General features: G+C 34.5%; 1 protein-coding gene across 1 annotated transcript in view; it reads right to left on the bottom strand.

Annotated features, from left to right (window-relative positions):
- The window catches only part of CHN1 (chimerin 1), a 260,185-nt gene that overhangs the window by 185,544 nt on the left and 54,982 nt on the right, over window positions 1-19,659 (bottom strand). Inside the window, exon 3 of the mRNA XM_012544834.3 lies at window positions 9,477-9,532. Coding sequence (XP_012400288.2) covers window positions 9,477-9,532 — 56 coding nt within the window. The remainder of the gene's footprint in view (window positions 1-9,476; window positions 9,533-19,659) is intronic.

The raw sequence follows: 19,659 nt of genomic DNA, 5'->3' as shown, positions 1-19,659 counted from the left end.
TCTTTGTAGTAGGAAAGAACTGGAAATTGAATGGATGTCCATCAGATGGCTGAATAAGTTGTGTATATGAATGTCACAGAATATTAAGGTTCTATAAAAATGATCAGAAAAACCTGGAAAAACTGAAACAAACTGATGTTGAGTGAAGTAAGCAGAACCAAGAGAACATTGTACACAGTAACAGCAAGATTATGTGATGATCAACTGTATGGACTTGGCTCTTCTCAGCAATGTGGTTATTCAGATAATTCCAATAGACTTGGGATGGAAAGAACAATCTATAGCCAGATAGAGAACTTTGGAGACTAATTGTGGATTGAAGCATAGTATTTTCACCTTTGTTTGTTTACTTGCTTTTTCTTTGTTGTGATTTTTTCCCCTTTGTATCTGATTTTTGTTGTACAACATGTCAAATATGGAAATATGTTTAAAAGGATTATTCATGTACAATCTATTTCAGATCGCTTGCTGTCTTGGAGAGAGGAGAGGTAAAGAGAGGGAAAAAAATTTAGAACACAGTCTTCCAAAAATAATGTTGAAAACTATCTTTATATGTATTTGAAAAAATACATGTATTTGGAAAAATAAAATTCCATTATTGCTCCTTAATAAAAACCTTTAGCTGTGATTTGTTTTTTTTTATCTTTTACAACATGCATATGTAACATGATCTGAAATTTAGAGAACAAAGAATGTCTCAATTGTCACATGGCCCTTCACCATATATCATATTCTCTTCTCTTATGATTTAGATATTTTATACATTATTGTCAGTTCTAATCATTCCTAATTTGTTTTGACAGCTGAACAAGCCGAATTTCTAGAAGATGCTGCACCTTGTGGTTTCACTGCTGATAATAGAAACCCAGCTGAGAAAGAACAGAACAGGAAGTTTAGCATCAGCAGTAAAAGCTTAGATCACAAGAGGAAGGTGAAGCAGATGATTTGCACAGAATATATTTTTATATTTTGATTTGGCTTAATTCCACAGTATCCTCAGCCATTGCACTAAAACTCTATAATATAAGGCAATTACTAGAATAAAAAGACACAATTTTTTAAAAAGTGAAATTCAACAAATTTGTGTCAAGAAAATGTCCTTAAAGTCAACCTCCTAAATCAGTTTTTTTATTAGTACAAACACTGTCATGAAAATCATTACCTAGACACACAGGAATGCTGATTCCTGTCTTTACCTTCCTTCCTAGGGAATCAGAGGCTGTAGAAGAAGGTACTTTGGAGAACACAAAGTCCAACACCCTCATTTACTGAAGAAGCTGAAGCCCAAGGAGAGAAAAATGACAAGCTGATATTGCAAAAATACATAGAAAGACTAAAATTTGAATCCTTGGTCTCTAGTTCCCAATGAAATTCTCTTTCAACTTTTCCATTTGATTCAAGCTAACAAATTTTTTAGAGAGGCAGCTTGGGGTAAAGAATAGAAAGTCAGTCTTGGAATCAAGAGAGCCAGCATTCCATTCCTGCCTCTGATGCATACCAGTTCTGTGTCCATGATTGAATCAATTACCCATGAGCTCCAGCCAATTCTCTCAGGTGGTGAACTACAAAGGAAAGGCTTGTTGGAATCTGTGAAAAGAGTTTACACACTATCAATTCTTCATACCGATGATAAAATCAGTTCCAAACCACAAAAGAAAAAATGAAAGTATTAAGTGGTCACCATGTTCTGGAACTCTGAAAGGACTTGGGAATACAGAGACAGAAAGGAATTAATCCCCTCCCTCAAGGAATTTATATTCCATCATGGGTAACACAACATGTGAACAATTAGTGAATACAAAGCATAAGCAAAATAATACAAAATAATTTCAAGAGAGAGGCAGCTAGATGGCTCAATAAATACTATACTGAGCCTGGGGACAGGAAGACTCATCTTCCTGAGTTCAAGTCAGGTCTCTGGGGAAGTCCCTTAATCTGGTTTGCCTCAATTTCCTCATCTGTAAAACTAATGAGAGAAGAAAATGGCAAAAACACTCCAGGATCTTTGCCAAGAAAACCTTCAAAATGGGTTCACAAAGAGTTGAATTTAACTAAAAAACAACCGAACAATAATAATTTCAAGAGGGACTTAACAACTGAGTGCATAAAGGCCTCATACAGAAGGTAGTACTTGCAGGAGGTAGCGACTTCATGAAAGTCAGGGATTTTGAAGAGGTAGAGATGAAGAAGTGCATTTAGTCATGGAGGACCATCTGTACAAAGGCAAAGAGCCAGAAAAGGAGAGTCATGTATGGAGAACACTTTTCAGGCCATTTTAACCCAAAAAGAGAGTGTGTAGAGAAAAGTAATGGGGCAATTAAAAAGGTAAAGAGAGCCAAAAAGTGGAAGATATTCAATGCCAGATCAAAGGTTTTATATTTTATCCTAGAGGCAATAAGGAGCAATAGAAGACTTTAGAAAGGTGTGGGGGGAGGTGTGACATAGCCAATCTGTATTTTAGAAACACCATCTGGCAGCTGTTTGGAAGATGGATTGGAAAGAGAAGAGACTAGAAACACAGAGTACAAGTAGGAGGCTTTTAAAATAATCTAGGCAGGAGGAGATGATGACCTGAAGTAGCATAGAAGCAATGTTAGTGGAAGGAATTTTTTTAATAGATGCAAAAAGTGCTGGAAGGATAGAATCAACAAGCCTTGGCAACTAATCCTACAGAGAGAGAGGAGGGCAGGACACACCCCTGTCTCTATTCCAATGGTCACTAAACCCTTTTTGTTCACTTAAAGAAGTATTGCCACAGTCTAGTATACTGAATCTAAACTCCTAAATGTTACAAAATATACACCAACTTGCTCCTCTATATTTCTACAATTTCATCAAAATTTTAATTTTCCAACCCCTGCCAAAGTAACTTCTTGCTATCTAAACAATCTAATAATTCTCTCAGGTGACTTCTTTGACACTTGAAATGCCTTTCCTGCTGAAAAATACTAAAAACCTATTTTACTTAATTTATCCAATTTCACATTTTCTTTGATTTAGTTAACTCTAACCCTATTCTAACCTAATTTCAGACACTTACTAGCTATGTGATCCAGGGCAAGCCATTTAATCATGTCTGCCTTAGTTTCTTCATCTGTAAAATAAGCTGGAGAAGCAAATAGCAACCCACTCCAATATCATTGGCAAGAAAACCCCAAAAAGAATCACAAAGAGTCAAACATGACCTAACAACATCACTGAATACTGGCCAAAATAATTATTTGTTTGTTTAAATTTAATCATTTCTTGGTTCTCAATTTCTGATTAATCATAGGAATAGATGATCTGTAGACAAAATATATATGAAATAATAGAGAAAAAACAATATGCCAAGTGCAAAATAACATGTAAGTCATAATGCAATAATTGTATTATAACCAAAATCTCTATAAAATAAAAATATTTCTATATCTCACCAAAGACCTATTTTGCTCAAAAATTATTGTAACATGCATATATCTTGTAAATAAAAAGCTATAACAATAAAAAAATTAAACAGAAAAAATAATTATACAAATTATGAATATAATAAAAGATAATTTTTTATTCTATTTGAAATTCATTATAATGGTGAGTTGTGGAGAAGAAGATGAACCTGGTTGTGCAGAAGGAATTTGCCCTCTGCTGTTCCTCAGACTAACAAAATCAGTAAGATTTAATCTTGAGCAGAAATTGAGTATGTAAGTGTTGAAGACATGTAACAGAGGAATCAGAATAGGGCTAAGTTTACCAACACACACACACACACACACACACACACACACACACACACACCACACACACACACACAAACCTATATTTTTAAATAGAATTTAAATTATATGAGAAAGTAGAAAGACATAATAAAAAATGCCATAAAGTAGGAAGCAGAAGATATGGGTGTTAAGCTACCATTTATTAGATGTGAGACCTTGATCAAAAAACTTAAGCTGGGGACAGCTAGATGATACAGTGTTTAGAGCACCTGCTCTGAAGTCAAATCTAGCCTCAAACAATTAACAATTCCTACCTCTGTGACCCCAAGTAAACCACTTCACTCCAATTGCCTTGCCAAAAAAAAATCCCTAAAGCCTCAGTTTTTTTATCTCTAAAATGAGGATAACAGAATCTATCTGAATGGAACAATGAATGTAATTGCTTCCATAACTAGCTAGAAAGATGAACTGGCTTCATATTCTGCTTCAGATATTTACTGTGTATTGTTGGGAATGTTAAATAATTTTATCTATATAATACCCTAGTCTGTGAAATAGTTATAATAGTAGCAATTATCTCCAGTGTTGCTGTGAACACCAAAGGAAATAACAGATGCAAAACGCATTGCAAAAAAAAAACAACAACAACAACAACAACTCGTTTTAATGGTGATGATGTTTCAAGGTGCTCTATAAGTTTCAAATTCTATACAAATACAGGGTAATATTCCTAATAAAACAGAAAGACTAACATACATAAAAACCTTGATACCTGGCACAAAATAAGCAAAAAATAATAAATTTTTGTTGACTGACTGATTTTTGAAAAAGTTGCCATTTTTAAATACTAAAAGTAACTTTGGATAAAGGCTGTTGTCCTTAATCCTCAATAAGCTTTACTTGGTCTCCAGTGGTTTTTTTCCTTAGGAAAACCTCATGTAGGCTCACTGGAGAGTATTCTTTTGTGTTACTGAATTTCTTTTTAAACTAGAAAACTTTATTATTCTCTTAATGCTCTTCTCTTCTCCTCACTTTTTACCATTATTTTCTCTAACCCTTCTGTAGGCTTACCTTACCACGTATTTTTGTTTTAACTTAAACCTACAAGGAGCAGATGTTTCCAAAAAGCCAATGTCTAACTTCCTAGAATCACAGTGATTTCCTGTTTTATTTCTCCCTCTAGTTGTTTTCCTTCTCCCTCTAGTTGTTTTCCTTCTATTCAATTAGTCTGACCCTTCCAATCACAAGGCCAAAATAATTTGCAAATAACAGTTGAATTTACTTATTTATAACCACTTTTAAATCTTCCACTGGCAATTGTTCTAAGATTTAAAAAAAAAATAGGTAATTCAGAAGCATGATGAAATAATGAAAACAGTGATCCTTATGAGCTAGAACTGGTTCATCAAAAACAAGTCAATTCAGATTAATCTCATTCTTGTTAAAACTGATGTATTAACTCAAAAGTCTACAGCCATAGCAACCTAAACATTCTTATCTCAGGTGCAAAGTAGGATTGAACCTGGTTAGTATTTGGTTAAGAGAATACCTGAAGGACAGCTAGATAATACAGTGAATGGACCTAGAGTAAGGAGGACTTGACTTCAAACCCACCCTCAGGCACTTAACACTTAGTAGCTGTGTAACACTGAACAAGTCACTTAACCCCAATTGCCTCTTAAAAAAAGAAGTTAGTGAACTTCTCTCAAAATCATCAAGTCTTGTCTTTGACACATATAGGCTCTTTGGATTTGGACAAATTCATTAAACTCTCAGCTCTGGGTAGTTCCTTAAAATTATATTTTGATTATATATATATATATATATATATATTGACGCTTATAAAATTATAAAATTGCAGAGAGGATGCTAACCTGTATTGGCAGAGAGAGCTTCCTTACCTGAGAGTTCCTCCAATGAAATCCCAAGTTCAGTTCTTATCCTAATAGACTGGAAGATAGGGAAATTCTGCAAATATAGTATACCTAGATTTGGGCTCAGCATTGTGTCCCAGAATAGACTTTTGGAAAAAAGGGACCTCCATGGATTCAATGATAGTAAGTATATTCAATACTAGTTTCAATATGGACTCAAAAATTTAATAATATAATTAATTATTATATATAATAATTAATAAATCATTATTGATTATTACTTAATAAATTGATGGTAATTTAGAGTTACATCCAAATCCATTCTTGGACTTGTGCTATTAATATATTTTTATCAGTTATTTGGATGATAGCCCAATAGTATGCCCATCAAATTTCCAAGTGACATGAAATTGGAAGGATGACACAATGAGACTGCCCAATAATCTGACAGGCTATTGACAAAAGAATGAATATCTGATAAAAAGAATTGAATAAAAATAAATGCAAAATACTTTGATGTTGTTCTTCAATTGTTTTAGTCATGTCTGACTCTTCATGACCTCATTTGGGGTTTTCTTGGCAAAGATACTGGAGTGATTTGCCATTTCCTTCCCCAAATCATTTTACTGATGAGGAAACTGAGGCAAACAGAGTTAAGTGATTTGTCCAGGGTCACATAGCTAGTACATGTCTGAAATCATATTTGAACTCAGGTTCTCATGATTCCAGGCTTAGAACTCTATCCACTGTGTCACCTAGCTTTCAACCCTACACTTGCTTTTAAAAAATCAGATGTATATTTATAAAATGAAGCAAAGAGAAGGAGATATGGAAATCACAATAGTTTACATGGGGAAAAAAGGCTTCTGGAATTTTAGAAGATGGAAAGTTCAGTATGAATGAATAACCCATTAGATGATAAACTCCTTGACGGCAGACACTGTCTTTTTGCTTCTTTTTGTATCTTCAGTACTTAACCCATTCCTGACATATAATAAGCACTTAATAAATGTTTAACGATTGACAGATGGATGGATGGATATCTGGACGGGACAAGGCAAAGTACCACAATAACCCAAAAAGCTAAGAGGATCTTTGACTTCATTAATAAGCCATAATGTCCATACCATGGGGAGGTCCTGAAATAACCTTATTAGATCACCTCTTCAGTAGTCATTAACTCTTTCAATCCCATAGCAAGTCTCTAAGACTGGAAGTTGTAGAAAAGGTACTGATTGGTTGTTCTTATTTTTGGCCTTCCTTCTTGAAGAGGATCATGGCTTCAGGCAGGTGATGCTGTGACATGCAGGTAAATTTGATTTGAAGGAGAGAGGGCTCTGAAAGGTCACCTGCCTCAGTTTCTACTCTGGAACCATCTGGGTCCAGTAGCAAGAAATAGATCAGATTGATTGGCGATGGCCCTGGATGCAGTGAGAGATCTTTGGCTGACTGGTATTGATTAGTAGAGATTGTTTCCTCATCTGAAAGATTTTTATACTAATGAATCCTCAAATCTAGTCCCTATTATTAGTCCCTTTGTAAACAAATTTGGCTGTTAGGTGGCACCTAACAGGTTTGGAGTCAGGAAGACTTATTTTCCTGAATTCAAAAGTGAGCCTCAGACACTTATTAGCTACATGATTCTGGGCAAACCGTTTAAAGACATGGAAATCCACTCCAGTATCTTTTCCAAGAAAATCTCAATGGGGTTGTGAAGAGTCAGACATGACTGAAATGACTGAACAACAAACAACAGCATAAACAAACCATGTGGATTTATCAATCTATAAAATCTGTTGCTTCACTGCAAATTATATGTATGTTCAATATTTAATATAAGAACATAACTTATATAGAATCTCATGACAATAAAACATTTTCCATACATGATTTCACTGCATTATCACAATGGCAAAAATATTTTAAACTTCCATTGATCAGAATATGGTTTCAATGTAGACATCCTCTCCACAAGACAGATCTATAATTCTGCTATAACTTACAGTCTTAGAAAGTCATCTGAGGCACTGAGAAATTATAATTGGCCATGGTCGCACAGAGACAGTATTTGTCAGAGGCAGAGTTTGAATCCACATCTCTCTACCTTCAAGAATAGTCTTCTATCCACTCTGTGACCCTCAAACACCTTCACATCACAAAGCTTGATTCTAATTCTAGTCTCTCCATGATCACTGGGCAGATGCCCACCAGGTACTGAGCAGTGTGCTGGCACTGAAGTGACAACAACAATGACATGCTAAAAAGCAAAAATCAGTTTTAAAAGTGCACCAATCTGCAGCCATTCCAATGCTTCCATCGTGGGGGATTTTTTTCTCTTTCAAGCACTAGTACTAGTAAGTATCTATAACTCCTTTTTACATCCAACTAGGGATAAAAAGCAGCATGTTACTTCTTCTAAGAAATGTTCTCTTTATAGAAAGGATTCATGAAAAACTCAGTGTCATCCTATGGACATTACCAGTGATTGACATGAAAGGGTATGAGATTTTTGAATCTATTCTCTTCTCACTAAGGGGAAGTTCATGTTTACAATAAGGAATGACTTCCTCACCTATTGAGCTGGGTATACTGTTGAATATTCTCATATAGTGATGTCAAAAATACATTTTAGGCTATTACAAAATAAACATGTTGACAGTCCCTAATAGTTCTAATCCTTTGGGGGGTAGAGGATGGCAGTAACACTCACCACCAAGTTAGGTGAATAAATGAAATGAAAACACATAATTTATGTTACTATAAAGGCACCAAGTTTAAGTTTTAATTAACACACACAAAAAAAGGAAAACCAAGGTTCATAGATCTCTGGACAATATTAAAATGTTGGTCCCAATATTAGAATCATAAAATGACTGAGCTGGACGAGACCTTAGGGATCACTTAGTCCAATCCTTTTGACAACTTAAATACACAGCAGAGGATATGAAAATTAAGTACAGTTGGCATAAGATGTTCAAGGAAAAAGTTCCATAGCAAATCTGTTCTCACACTAAGCATCTCTGTAAAAAATTTTCTCTCCTTTGATTTTTAATTTCCTGATTCCTTTAAGAAAGAAAATTCTCCTACTAGTATTTCTGGATTCTTCAAAGGAGTGAGTTGAAATTCACTGCCATAAAGAGTACAGATGAGTTGTTCCTGGTTGGAACATAGAAGAACGAACTTATTTTAAAGGAAAAAAATCTCTTTATTTTTTTCATGTATAAAAATAGTTTATCACATGGGATCATGATGCTGTAGCAAGGAAAAGCATTCAACTAGAGCTAAATACCCATTACTTGTATATATATGCCATCTCTACTCAAAATTTTCCATAGGGAAGCTGTTTTCCATTCAATTGTAAAAAAAAAAAATTCAATCCCACTGCACTTCTGTTATGCAAAAGAGAATAATTTTATTTAGGAAAAATGCAATTGAACTTTTAAATAGTGGTCTAGTAAAATCCCTGCCTAATTCTGTAAATTAATTCTCTTTGTGATCTAAACACATGTTGTTAAAGCCCCTGATCATACAGTACTGCTCTGAGTTATATGTCAAAATGACAGATTCTTTCTAAGAATTCTTTCCTTCACTGCATAACAATATATTAATAACATTTATATAATTTAACAACTCTACAATACTGCTTAATGACCAACTATTTTTGTTAAACGAACAATTTTGAAATTATTTTTAAGGAGATTTTTCCCAAAATTCCTAAATATAGAAACAAGATGTTTTCATTTAATTTCAATTAAAACTATACTTTTTTTTCCTCTTTTCTGATCCCAATAGTTTATAGATAAGTGGTAATCAAATCAGAAAAATGTCAAAAGAGATATAGTTAAATTGCAATTTTCCTAACAGTAAAGTTAGAAAATTTGTCAAAGACTGAAACAATGATACCCACCTCACATGTACAGGTAATCCTTCGAGGATGAGGAGCTTCCTGTTGTAGTTGATACACTAGGAGAAGAAAGAAAAAGTTATCTGTCTTCTTCATATAAAACTTCTGGATTCTCAAAGATGTTTTAAAGGAAAAAAAAAGACTTTTTGATGATACATGAGGACAAATATGTACAGTCACATTAATGATTAGATTTAGATTTAGATACACATAAAGCAGAGGCAGGTTGGAAAAGTAGAAAGAAGGTTGTGATTGGAGAACAGGATTCCAATTCTTACTCTAAAACTTACTAAATGAGTAACCTAGATAAGACACTGAAGTTAATCCTCAGCACAAGACTAGGAATCTTCATGAAATGGGTAAATGACAACCGCCAAACAATATCAGGTTGAACTGAGTTTAACAAAACAAAATACTAATGTGTTTCAGAAATCATAATATCTACAAATCATCTTTTATCTTAAGAGATCTGTGCTGATTATGAGGCTATCATCTTCATAATTAAGTCTCTTCAATCCTTTCTGCATGTATTACATAAATTAGTCCCTTGATATAAACTAATGAACATTAATGCTTAAAGCACACCTGCCAAATGAGTCAGATCTCAATCTTGAAAATAAAATCTGTAAAATACAATGGGAAAATGTTTGTTGTTGTTAAATTCAGTTGTGTTTAACTGTTTGTGACCCCATTTGCAGTTTTCTTAGCAGAGATACTGGAGTGCATTGCCATTTCCTTCTTTAGTTTGTTTTACAGATGAAGAAACTGAAGCATAGGAAGTTGGCTAACTTGCCCAGTATCACACAGTTGATAAGTGTCTGAGGTCACATTTGAGCTGAGAACTGAGTCTTCCTGACTCTACTTCCAGAGCTCTATGCACTATGATACCACCTAGCTGCCCAAAGGAGCAGGGATAAATACTATCAAAATAACATATTTTTTGGACTTTGTTCTAATTTATGAGAACTTGTGAGTTCTAAAATTACCTATTAAAAAATTAAAACTTTCTAATATGGAAGTAAGACATTCTGAATCTGCTTTCAGAGCACATTTGTTCAAAAGAATTACTTAGAACTAAGAAAATATTATAGAAAGGAGTATAGTTCAGACACTGAAATAATCTACTGAGAGAAGGTATTGAAAGTGAAGTCAACTCATGGGGCTCATTAGATTTGCAGATTATTTGCAATGATTCCAGGCTAAATGCTATAGTTCTAGAGAGGCTGGGAGCTGAGTATGAACACCAAAGCTATATGTACACCCCAACATACATTCAAGTTCACTTCCTTTATTAAAGGTGTCTCATACAACACTGCCTATTTAATGCATATATTTGATTTAAAGTGTATGTGCTACTTTGAAATCAAGGTACTACATTGTTGGGGCAATATAGAGAACAAGCAGTGACCTTGAAATCAAAAGATCTGATTCTACCTCTTCAGCATCTAACAGTTTCAACCTCTGCCTATATTTCAGGGATTTAGAAATAAACTTGCTTTGTATTAATTAGTTGAATTTCTTTTGATTTCACTCACCTTCAAGTGGATAATTAAAAGTTTAGATAGGAAATAAATTCCTTACAAAAATATCATGATACATTTGGGTTCCACCATTGAAACATATTACTCCAAGAAGAATTAACAGAGTGCTTTCTAATGAATGGCGTGAAGTTATTCATTAAATAAATGTTTGCTGAACTCACCTGTTCAATTGAATTGAATTCAGGACTAGGAAAAATTCCATAGTTGTGGATGACTATAATCCAATGATTAGAAAGGCATTCTTTTGATTTTGTCCTCATTAAAATACAAATACATTTGGAATAAATAATACATTAAGTTCTATTAACATAGGTAGTTAGGTGAGTTAGTGGATAAAGCACTGGAATAGGAATCAGTAAGACCTGAGTTCAAATCTTGCCTTAGCCATATATTAGCTAAAGGATCCTGGGCAAATCATTTAACCCAACTGTAACTCAGCCTCACTTTGCTCATCTATAAAATGAGACTAAAAATACACCTTACTCACAGAGTTGTTACGAGAATCATCACATGTAAAGATGTTTACCTTTGCAAATTTTAAAGCATTATACAAATTCTAGCTAGTTATTATTTATAGATCAATGGTGAATGATTTTTATCATATATTTCCTAGATAATAGTTTTTGATGGGGGTAAGGAAGAGAACCATGAATGTATTAGGTTTCTTAGTGGGAATAGGGAGAGAGTTTTATCTGTCAATAACAATGGGGGGGGGGGGAGGCTAAGGAGATAGATAGAAAATTGGAATCCCTAAAGATAAACTTCACTTGCTATATAATTTTGCCTAGGTTTGATCGTGATGGCAAAGGAAGATGATACCAAAAAAAGGAAGGCTTTTACTCTTCCTTAAGAAAGGGAGAGGGTAAGAATTGGAAAAGGAGTGGATACCCATCAATTAGGGAATGGCTAAACAAGCTGTGGTACATGAAGGTAATGGAATATTATTATTCTATAAAAAATTTTGAACAAACTGACTATAGAAAGGCCTGGAAAAATTTACATGAACTGATGCTAAGTGAAATAAGCATAACCAGGAATACATTGTACACAATAACAACTAGAATATGCAACTTTAGTTATGAAAGGTTTGGTTCTTCTCAGTGGTTCAGTGATCCAAAGCAATTCCTATAGATTTTGGACAAAAAATGCCATCTGCATTCAGAAAAAGATTCAAGGAGACTGAATGTAAATCAAAACATGCTATGTTCATGTCTTTTTTCTGTTTTTTTCTCTCTCCCATGGTTTTTCCCTTTTTCTCTCCCAACATGATTCATAAAGCAATGTGGAAAGAAAGAAAGAAAGAAAGAAAGAAAGAAAGAAAGAAAGAAAGAAAGAGAGAGAGAGAGAAAAACTATGGGGCAGCTAAGGGGTACGCTGGATAGAGCACCAGCCCTGGAGCCAGGAGGACTTTTGTTCAAATATAGCCTCTGATACTTAATAACTGTGTGATCTTGGGCAAGTCACTTAACCCTGATTGCCTTAAAAAGAGGGAAGGGATGGAAAAAGTTTTTCATGCAATTTCTCTAATTTATCACTTTATCCACCGTGATGGACAGAAAAAAGAAACATTAAGCTTATAGATCTACTGTGCTTCACTTTGTGCTCAGAGAATTTCTAGATTTCCTTCAGTAGCAATGAAAGGGGCTCTAGGAAATTGGAACCTCTGTGGGGACCTCTAACTTCTCAGGCTTAATGGTGGCTATTCAGGATGTAAAATGTTAGTAATGAGTACAAAACAGTTATTTGACCCTCCCTAAATCACAAGTCTGATCAAGTAACTTCACTAGTTTCAGAATTTCCTTTGACTAAACAAACCTCTTAGATATGATGGAATCTCCTCAACTTGGCTTTTAAGGCCTTTCCCCATCTGACTCCAGCCAATCTTTCCAGATTTATTTCAGGTTGTGCACCTTCTCAAATTTTACATTACAAGCAAACTAGATTAGTTTCCATTTCCCAAACTTGGCATTCCATCCTTCACCTTTGTCCCTTTGTGCTGGGTCTGCCCAGGGGGTGTCCAGACCCCCTGGAATACACTACCTACTCATTTCCTCTTCTTAGAAACCTTATCTTCTAGGAAGGTTCAACTCAAAGGCCACCTCCTACAGACAGCCTTTCCTGAGCTTCCTAGTTATAAATGTTCCCTCCTCTCAAATCATTTTATATTTACTTGCCTATTTAACATGTCTCTTCCTAGTAAAACACAAATTCCTTAAGGGCAGTGATTATTTGTTTTTGCTTTTTTGTTTTTTAACCCCATCATGTGTACTGCTGAGAAGGGTACCTTGCACATATTAGGTGCTTCATAAATGTTTGTGGGATTAAACAACTCAAATTCAAAATATAAGACTAGGAAACAAATAAGCTTGTGAGTTGTAAGAATGTCAGTGTTTGGACAAAGAAATCAATTTTGATTCTTTTTTCTCATGTTATTTTAAAAATCTTTCTCACTTGTCAAAGCAGTTGCCGCATGCAGTCAATTCTACTTTTGTCAACATTTCTCCTATAAGCATGCTTCCTTCTTTCTTCTTATTCTGATACCATCTTGGTTTAGGTTTTCATCACCTCACACATGGATCAATGAAACAGTCTACGTATTCATATCTTTGCCTTAAGAATCTCCATACTCCGGGATAGCTAGTTGATGCAGTGGATAGAGCATAAGCCCTCAAGTCAGGAGAACCCGAGTTCAAATCTGTCCTCAGACACTTAACAATTCCTGGCTGTGTGACCTTGGGCAAGTCACTTAACCCCAATTACCTCAGCAAATAAATAAATGAAGTAAAAGAAAAAGAAAAAGAATTTCCATACTCCAGTCTGATTTCTGCTCCGCTATAAAAACCATCTTCCAAAGTGCATGTTAGACAATGTTTGCCACCATTACCCTTGTTTTTGTTTGGTTAGTTGTTTAATCATTTTTCAGTTGCATTTTGACTCTTCATTACCATATTTGGAATTTTCTTAGCAAAAACACTGGAATGGTTTTTCCATTTCCTTCTCCAGCTCACTTTACAGTTGAGAAAACTGAGGCAAATAAGGTAAAGTGACTTCCCCAGGTTCACACAACAAGAAGTGTCTGAGAATGAATTTGAACTCAGAATCTTCCTGATTCCAAGGCAAGTACTCTACCCACAGTGCCATTCAGCTTCCCTCAGCCCCTCCAGCTGACTCCCTATTACACCTAGAATCCAAACAAAATCTTCCTTTTGGAGGATTTTCTTCATAAATTCTTCATAATCATCCTCCTACTACTACCTTTGCAGCTTACTCCCTCCTTCTTTTCACAGACCCGTGTACTCTGTAATCTGGTGACATTAACCTCCCTGCTACTCCTCAAACAAGCACTATCTCCAAACTCCAGATTATCCCTTATTTTTTAAATTTTCTCCCTTTTTATTCCTGCCTTCTGGTTTCCCTCGCTTCCTTTAAATTTCAGCTAAAGTCCCATTTCCTGTTTCTGTTCTCACTCAATGATAATGACTTTCTTCTGGAATTATCTCCAATTTATTTTGTATTTAGGTATTTTATTTTTCCATAGTTCTTTTCATGTTGTCTCATCCATTAGATTTTAAGCTCCTTGAGGGCAGGAAGTGTTGTTGCCTTTCTTCCTATCCCCAGTGCTTAACACAGTACCTAGAATGTAGTAGAAGTCTACTAATAGCTTGTTACTTTTTGCTTGCTGATTTGACATATGGTAATGAGAAGCGAATTGGGGAAGAGAAGGAAAGAAAAGAATTTTTCAGAAAAAACGTCTCTAGATTGCATTTAGATGGTGACAGTATAAGTCAAGATTCTCTTTCAATAATAAAGAACAGAAACAACTGTTGAAACTTTATATAAATAAAAGATAAATATGTGTAATCCATCCATATTCAGGAGGAAAAATACCTGTCAACAAAGCTGATATCTGAAAACCCTACAAAACAGCGAGGTATCATTAATGCAGACCTCTCTTATTTAAAAATTTAGATCATTCAATGGGGCTGAAGTTTAACTCTGTATTCTGCTAGAATGGACTGCTGAATTATTCATGGTATAAACAAGTTATGAGATGAATTATTGAACTATTTAAGACAATAAAACATTTTAAGTATTCTCAAGAACTTCAGAAGAGCCCTTGTGCAAGGAATTTTTAAAAATTTAAACATTACAAACTGAATAACCATCAACAAAGAAAAATGATCAAGTAAGCATTGAAAAGAAGAAACAAAATCCCACATGAAACCCGTAGAAATTAACAAAGCAGAACCGAATGACTCAAGAGACAATAAGCAAATAAATGTGTTTGCTTGTTGTCTTTTTTGAAGTCCAGATGAAATTCTGCCATCTTGGACTTTATCTTCTTTTGCTATAAGTAATTGTAATCAATGAATGTATACTTCCTGTTGTGCTGATCTTGGCTTTGCAATGCTTTATATAAGTTTTTCTGTATTTCTTTCTATTCTTCTTTAAAAAAAAAATACACTTATAAGAAAGGACAAAAATCTTTGCTTTTCAGGATTTGCCCTGGAGGCAATGGCTAGATGAATCCTTTTTCACTTTCCTTCTAGAGAGCATGAATCTACTAAATAAGCATACAACATCTTGCTTGAAAGAGTATTTAATGGAACCATCAAACACATGGACTAATGGAGGATTTATTAGGTCAATATAAACATATATACATATATACACATATACACAAACATACATATATGTGTATATATAAACAATGTATCCAATATAATGAAAATATATTTAATAACCCTAATCCTTTTTTGGACTAATATAAGTAGACTCTGGGAACAAATTGAAAGACCAACATGTTTGGAGTCTAAAAGGCCTTAGCTTGAATTCTGTTGCTCTGTTGCTAACTATCTTTGTGATTCTGTGCCTCAATTGCCTCACCTATTTTAAAAAGAGAGAGAGAGAGAGAGGATTGTGTTATATAACTTCTAAGGTCCCTACTAGCTCCAAAATCTATCATCCTAAAAACTTATAATCTGAGAAAAGCCTGGAGCATTGTGAGGTTAAGAATCCTGACCACAATTTAATAGCCACTATATGTCAAACGGTATGCTTGAACTTCAAGTATTATTGACTCTTAAGCCAATTGTTTATCTACTTACTATGCTATGCTGCCTCACCACCGTAAAATCATGTGTTTAACCTAAAAGTAGAATGGAAAATGTCTGCTAGTTAGAATCTTTCCTAGGCCCAGTTGGGTCTGCTATGCAACCACTAGATAGGGCTAGAGAAGTAGGAGACTAAAGCCTCATGTTCTGACTATGGGGGAATAAAGAATAAAGGACAGAAATAGTTCTTCTCTTCTGGCCCTTTGTTTAAAAAAAAAGAAAGAAGGAGGAGGAGGAGAAGAAGGAGAAGGAAAAGAAGAAAGAAGAAGAAAGAAAGAAGAAGAAGAAAGAAAGAAAGAAAGAAAGAAAGAAAGAAAGAAAGAAAGAAAGAAGAATGAGAAGAAGAAGAAGAAGCCAGCTCCTTCCCTACTCCTCAACTTCCTCCCATCTCTACTAAACAAAAAGGTAAGAGACAATAACTTTTTTTTTCTATATTTCAAGCTCCTCTATACCTGAAGGTCAGTTCTACCCAGGCAGTTTTCCAAAGGACAAGTTTTCAATCAAGAAGCCATATTTATACTAGAAAAGAGCCTTCTGTATTCCATCAATCTCACACTTTCCTGGATGGAGCTGAAGAATGTGAATGGGACTAAGGCAAAGCTTTAGAATATCTTCTCTTGTCCAGCTAGAAGGTAACTGGATCCCAGGTCATAATTTATGATATTTTCAAAAATGACTGAGAGTGAGTCAAAATGAATCAAAAATTACTTTCCATAGTTAAAACAAAAAAATTTATTCCAAGTACAGTGCCTGGGACATTGTCTTAATGAATGCCTGATGTTTTCATCCAGATTTTTATTGAAAAGTTTATGCCATTTATCTTTAACATTAGAATTGCAATGCTTTTTTTCTATTCTTTCCTCAAAATTAAAATGCTTTTCTATTGTCCATCCTGTAACTATCCTTAATAGATATTATAAAAGATATTTTCAATTATGGTAAGGCTGGTTTAGGATTCCCATTTAAAATTATGAGAATTAGTCTATCAACAAGTATTATGTTGGATGTTTAAAAAATGTGGTTAATAGGCTTAAGAAAAATATCTATATTTTATGAAAAAAATCATAATATTAAGAAGTCAAAAGGAATGGGGCCACATCGGAGGAAATGGAAAGGAATGGGATGAAAAGTACAAGTAAAATAGAATACATTTCTTTTTGTAAACTATAAGTTTCTTGAGAGCAAAAACTGTTTCATTTCTGTATTTTTATCCCCAGCACTTTGCTGGGGGTATAAAGCATGATGTTTTATACATAGCAGATGTTTAACATATGTTTACTGTTTTGATTAGGTGATTGATTGATTAAAAGAGTGGCTAACCTTGGCAAGATGAGAATAATTTATTTTTCTAGGACTGCTGAAAAGGAAGAAAAGAATGGGGATGATGTTAAGTGGCTTTGAGGAACTGGATTGTAGAAAAAAAGCTCAGAACAAATTGCTTCAATAAATGTGTAAAATATTATAAAATATGAGGTCAGTCTTATGTTGAGAGGAACAAAAAGAGAATGGTGTACATGACTTGGGAGGAGATTTGGGGGGGGGAGTGAGAATCTGATAATATTTGTGATAGGGAGCAAATCAGGAATGAATAAAAAGATTGATAGATAGCAATTCGGGTCCAGTTAAGATAAAATAACAGATTTGTAGTGGATCAAATCAGCAAAGTTGTATGACTTTAGCAGTATTAAACAGAACACTAAAAGAAGTTAAGGCAGATCATGTGCATCAGTTGGTATTGGTATTTGGGAAGCAACGACTAGGGACAAAAACTACGTTTTTAAGGAGCTTTAAATGATAATTAATACAGGGCTGGATTTGGAGACACAAAGATACCTATTTAAATTTTGCCTCAGACACATACCAGCTGTATAACACAGGTAAAACTATTTAATCTCCCTGTGGCTCAATTTTTCCTCAGTAATAGCTTCTAAGATTCCTCAAAGCTCTAAGTTTACAATCCTACAACCCCTTGACAAGAGAGTAAAGGATCTGAAAACAAAGGAAAATGTAAAATTGAAATGGTTAACTCTAGAATCAAAATTTTGAAAGGAGGAAAGTGAGACTAGATCAGGAGCAATGAATGCAGAAAGCTAGAATGGGTGAATAGGGAGATATGAAAAATAGGGAGACCATGGTCAGAGGAACTTCAGAGTTCTTGATCATAGAGGTAGAATCCTTGTGAGTATATGACTGGAATGGAATGGAAGCACTCGTCATAGCAATCTTCCTTGAGAATTAAATCTTCCTTGTTAATTAAAATTCTTTGGTATAAAATTTCTTCCTTTCTTTTCACAGTTTGGACTTTTCTCCCCTTCCCTCATCAACACAAAATTTGGCCCTAGACCCTAAGTCTAGGAGCAATGGGTCTAAGATATTTATCCTTATTTAATAATTTTATAATTAAGGAAACTGAGATAAACAGAAGTTAAATGATTTGCTCAGGGCACACAGGTAATAAGTGTCTAATGCAAGATTTGAACTGAGGTCTCTTGAGTTCTTCTTGATCCCAAGTGCAGCATTCTATCCACTGTACTTCCTGGCTATTTAAATATAAATATAAAGTCAATAAATATGAATATTATTCAAAATGGTTAAACATGTGAGTTTGAGAAGTAGAACACTGACAGCTGGAAGAATCCAGAATGAGTTCAAGTGAAAGATGAGCTATATCTAGGTAAAAATGACTCTATGAGGTATATGTAAGGAAAGGGTACAGAATAGGCAAGTGGTATAGCCTGTATAAGAACAAAGAAATAAGAGATGGAATATAATGCTTGAAGAAAATTTAAAAGATCAGTTTGGTTTGATTACCAAATGCAAGTCAGTTTGGGGTGGAGAGACTAATGCCCAGTAAGACCAGAAAGACAGGTTATGGCTAGACTGTATAAAACTTTAAAAGTTAAACCAAGGAGTTTATATTTTGTCCATTGCAGCACATGGTCAGATCTGTACTTAAAAATACTTTGGCATCAATGTTTAAGATGGACTAAAGTTGTGAGAGAATTGAGGAGACAGTTGTAATAATCTAAGCAAGAAATGATAAAATTCTGAACCAATGAGGTGACTGAGAAGTAGAGAGAAGGAACAAAACATGGAAGAAGTTGGAAAGATAGAAATAGCAAGAATTGGCAAGTGATTGGATGTGAGGGGTAACAGAGTGAGAAGCCCAGAATAATGTTGAGATTATGAATAGGGAAGCCTGAAAACATGCTGGGTACTTTGAAAGAAGGAAGGGTTTGAGAAGAAAGATTATGTGTCCAATTTTGGATAAGTTGAGTTTAAGACATTTCTAGTCCATTCTTTTTTAATTGTTCAATGAACAATTGATAATTTGGGACTGAAGTGCAGGAAAAAAAGAATGGAGCCCAGTAGATTTATTTGGAAGTCTTGTGCTTAAGAGTTGAGAGTTAAACCCTAATGTAAGGGTTTCCTTTTTTAAGTACCAAGTACTTAAAGAGTACCAAGAAAAAAATGGTAGAAGGTAGCTAGGAGAACCCCCATAATTAGAAGTTGTGATATGAATACTTCCTC

The sequence above is a fragment of the Sarcophilus harrisii genome, chromosome 3 (assembly GCF_902635505.1).
Source record: "Sarcophilus harrisii chromosome 3, mSarHar1.11, whole genome shotgun sequence".
Lineage (NCBI taxonomy): Eukaryota > Metazoa > Chordata > Mammalia > Dasyuromorphia > Dasyuridae > Sarcophilus > Sarcophilus harrisii.
Note: the sequence above shows the minus strand (reverse complement) of the source record. Positions and strands in the feature narration are given on the sequence as shown.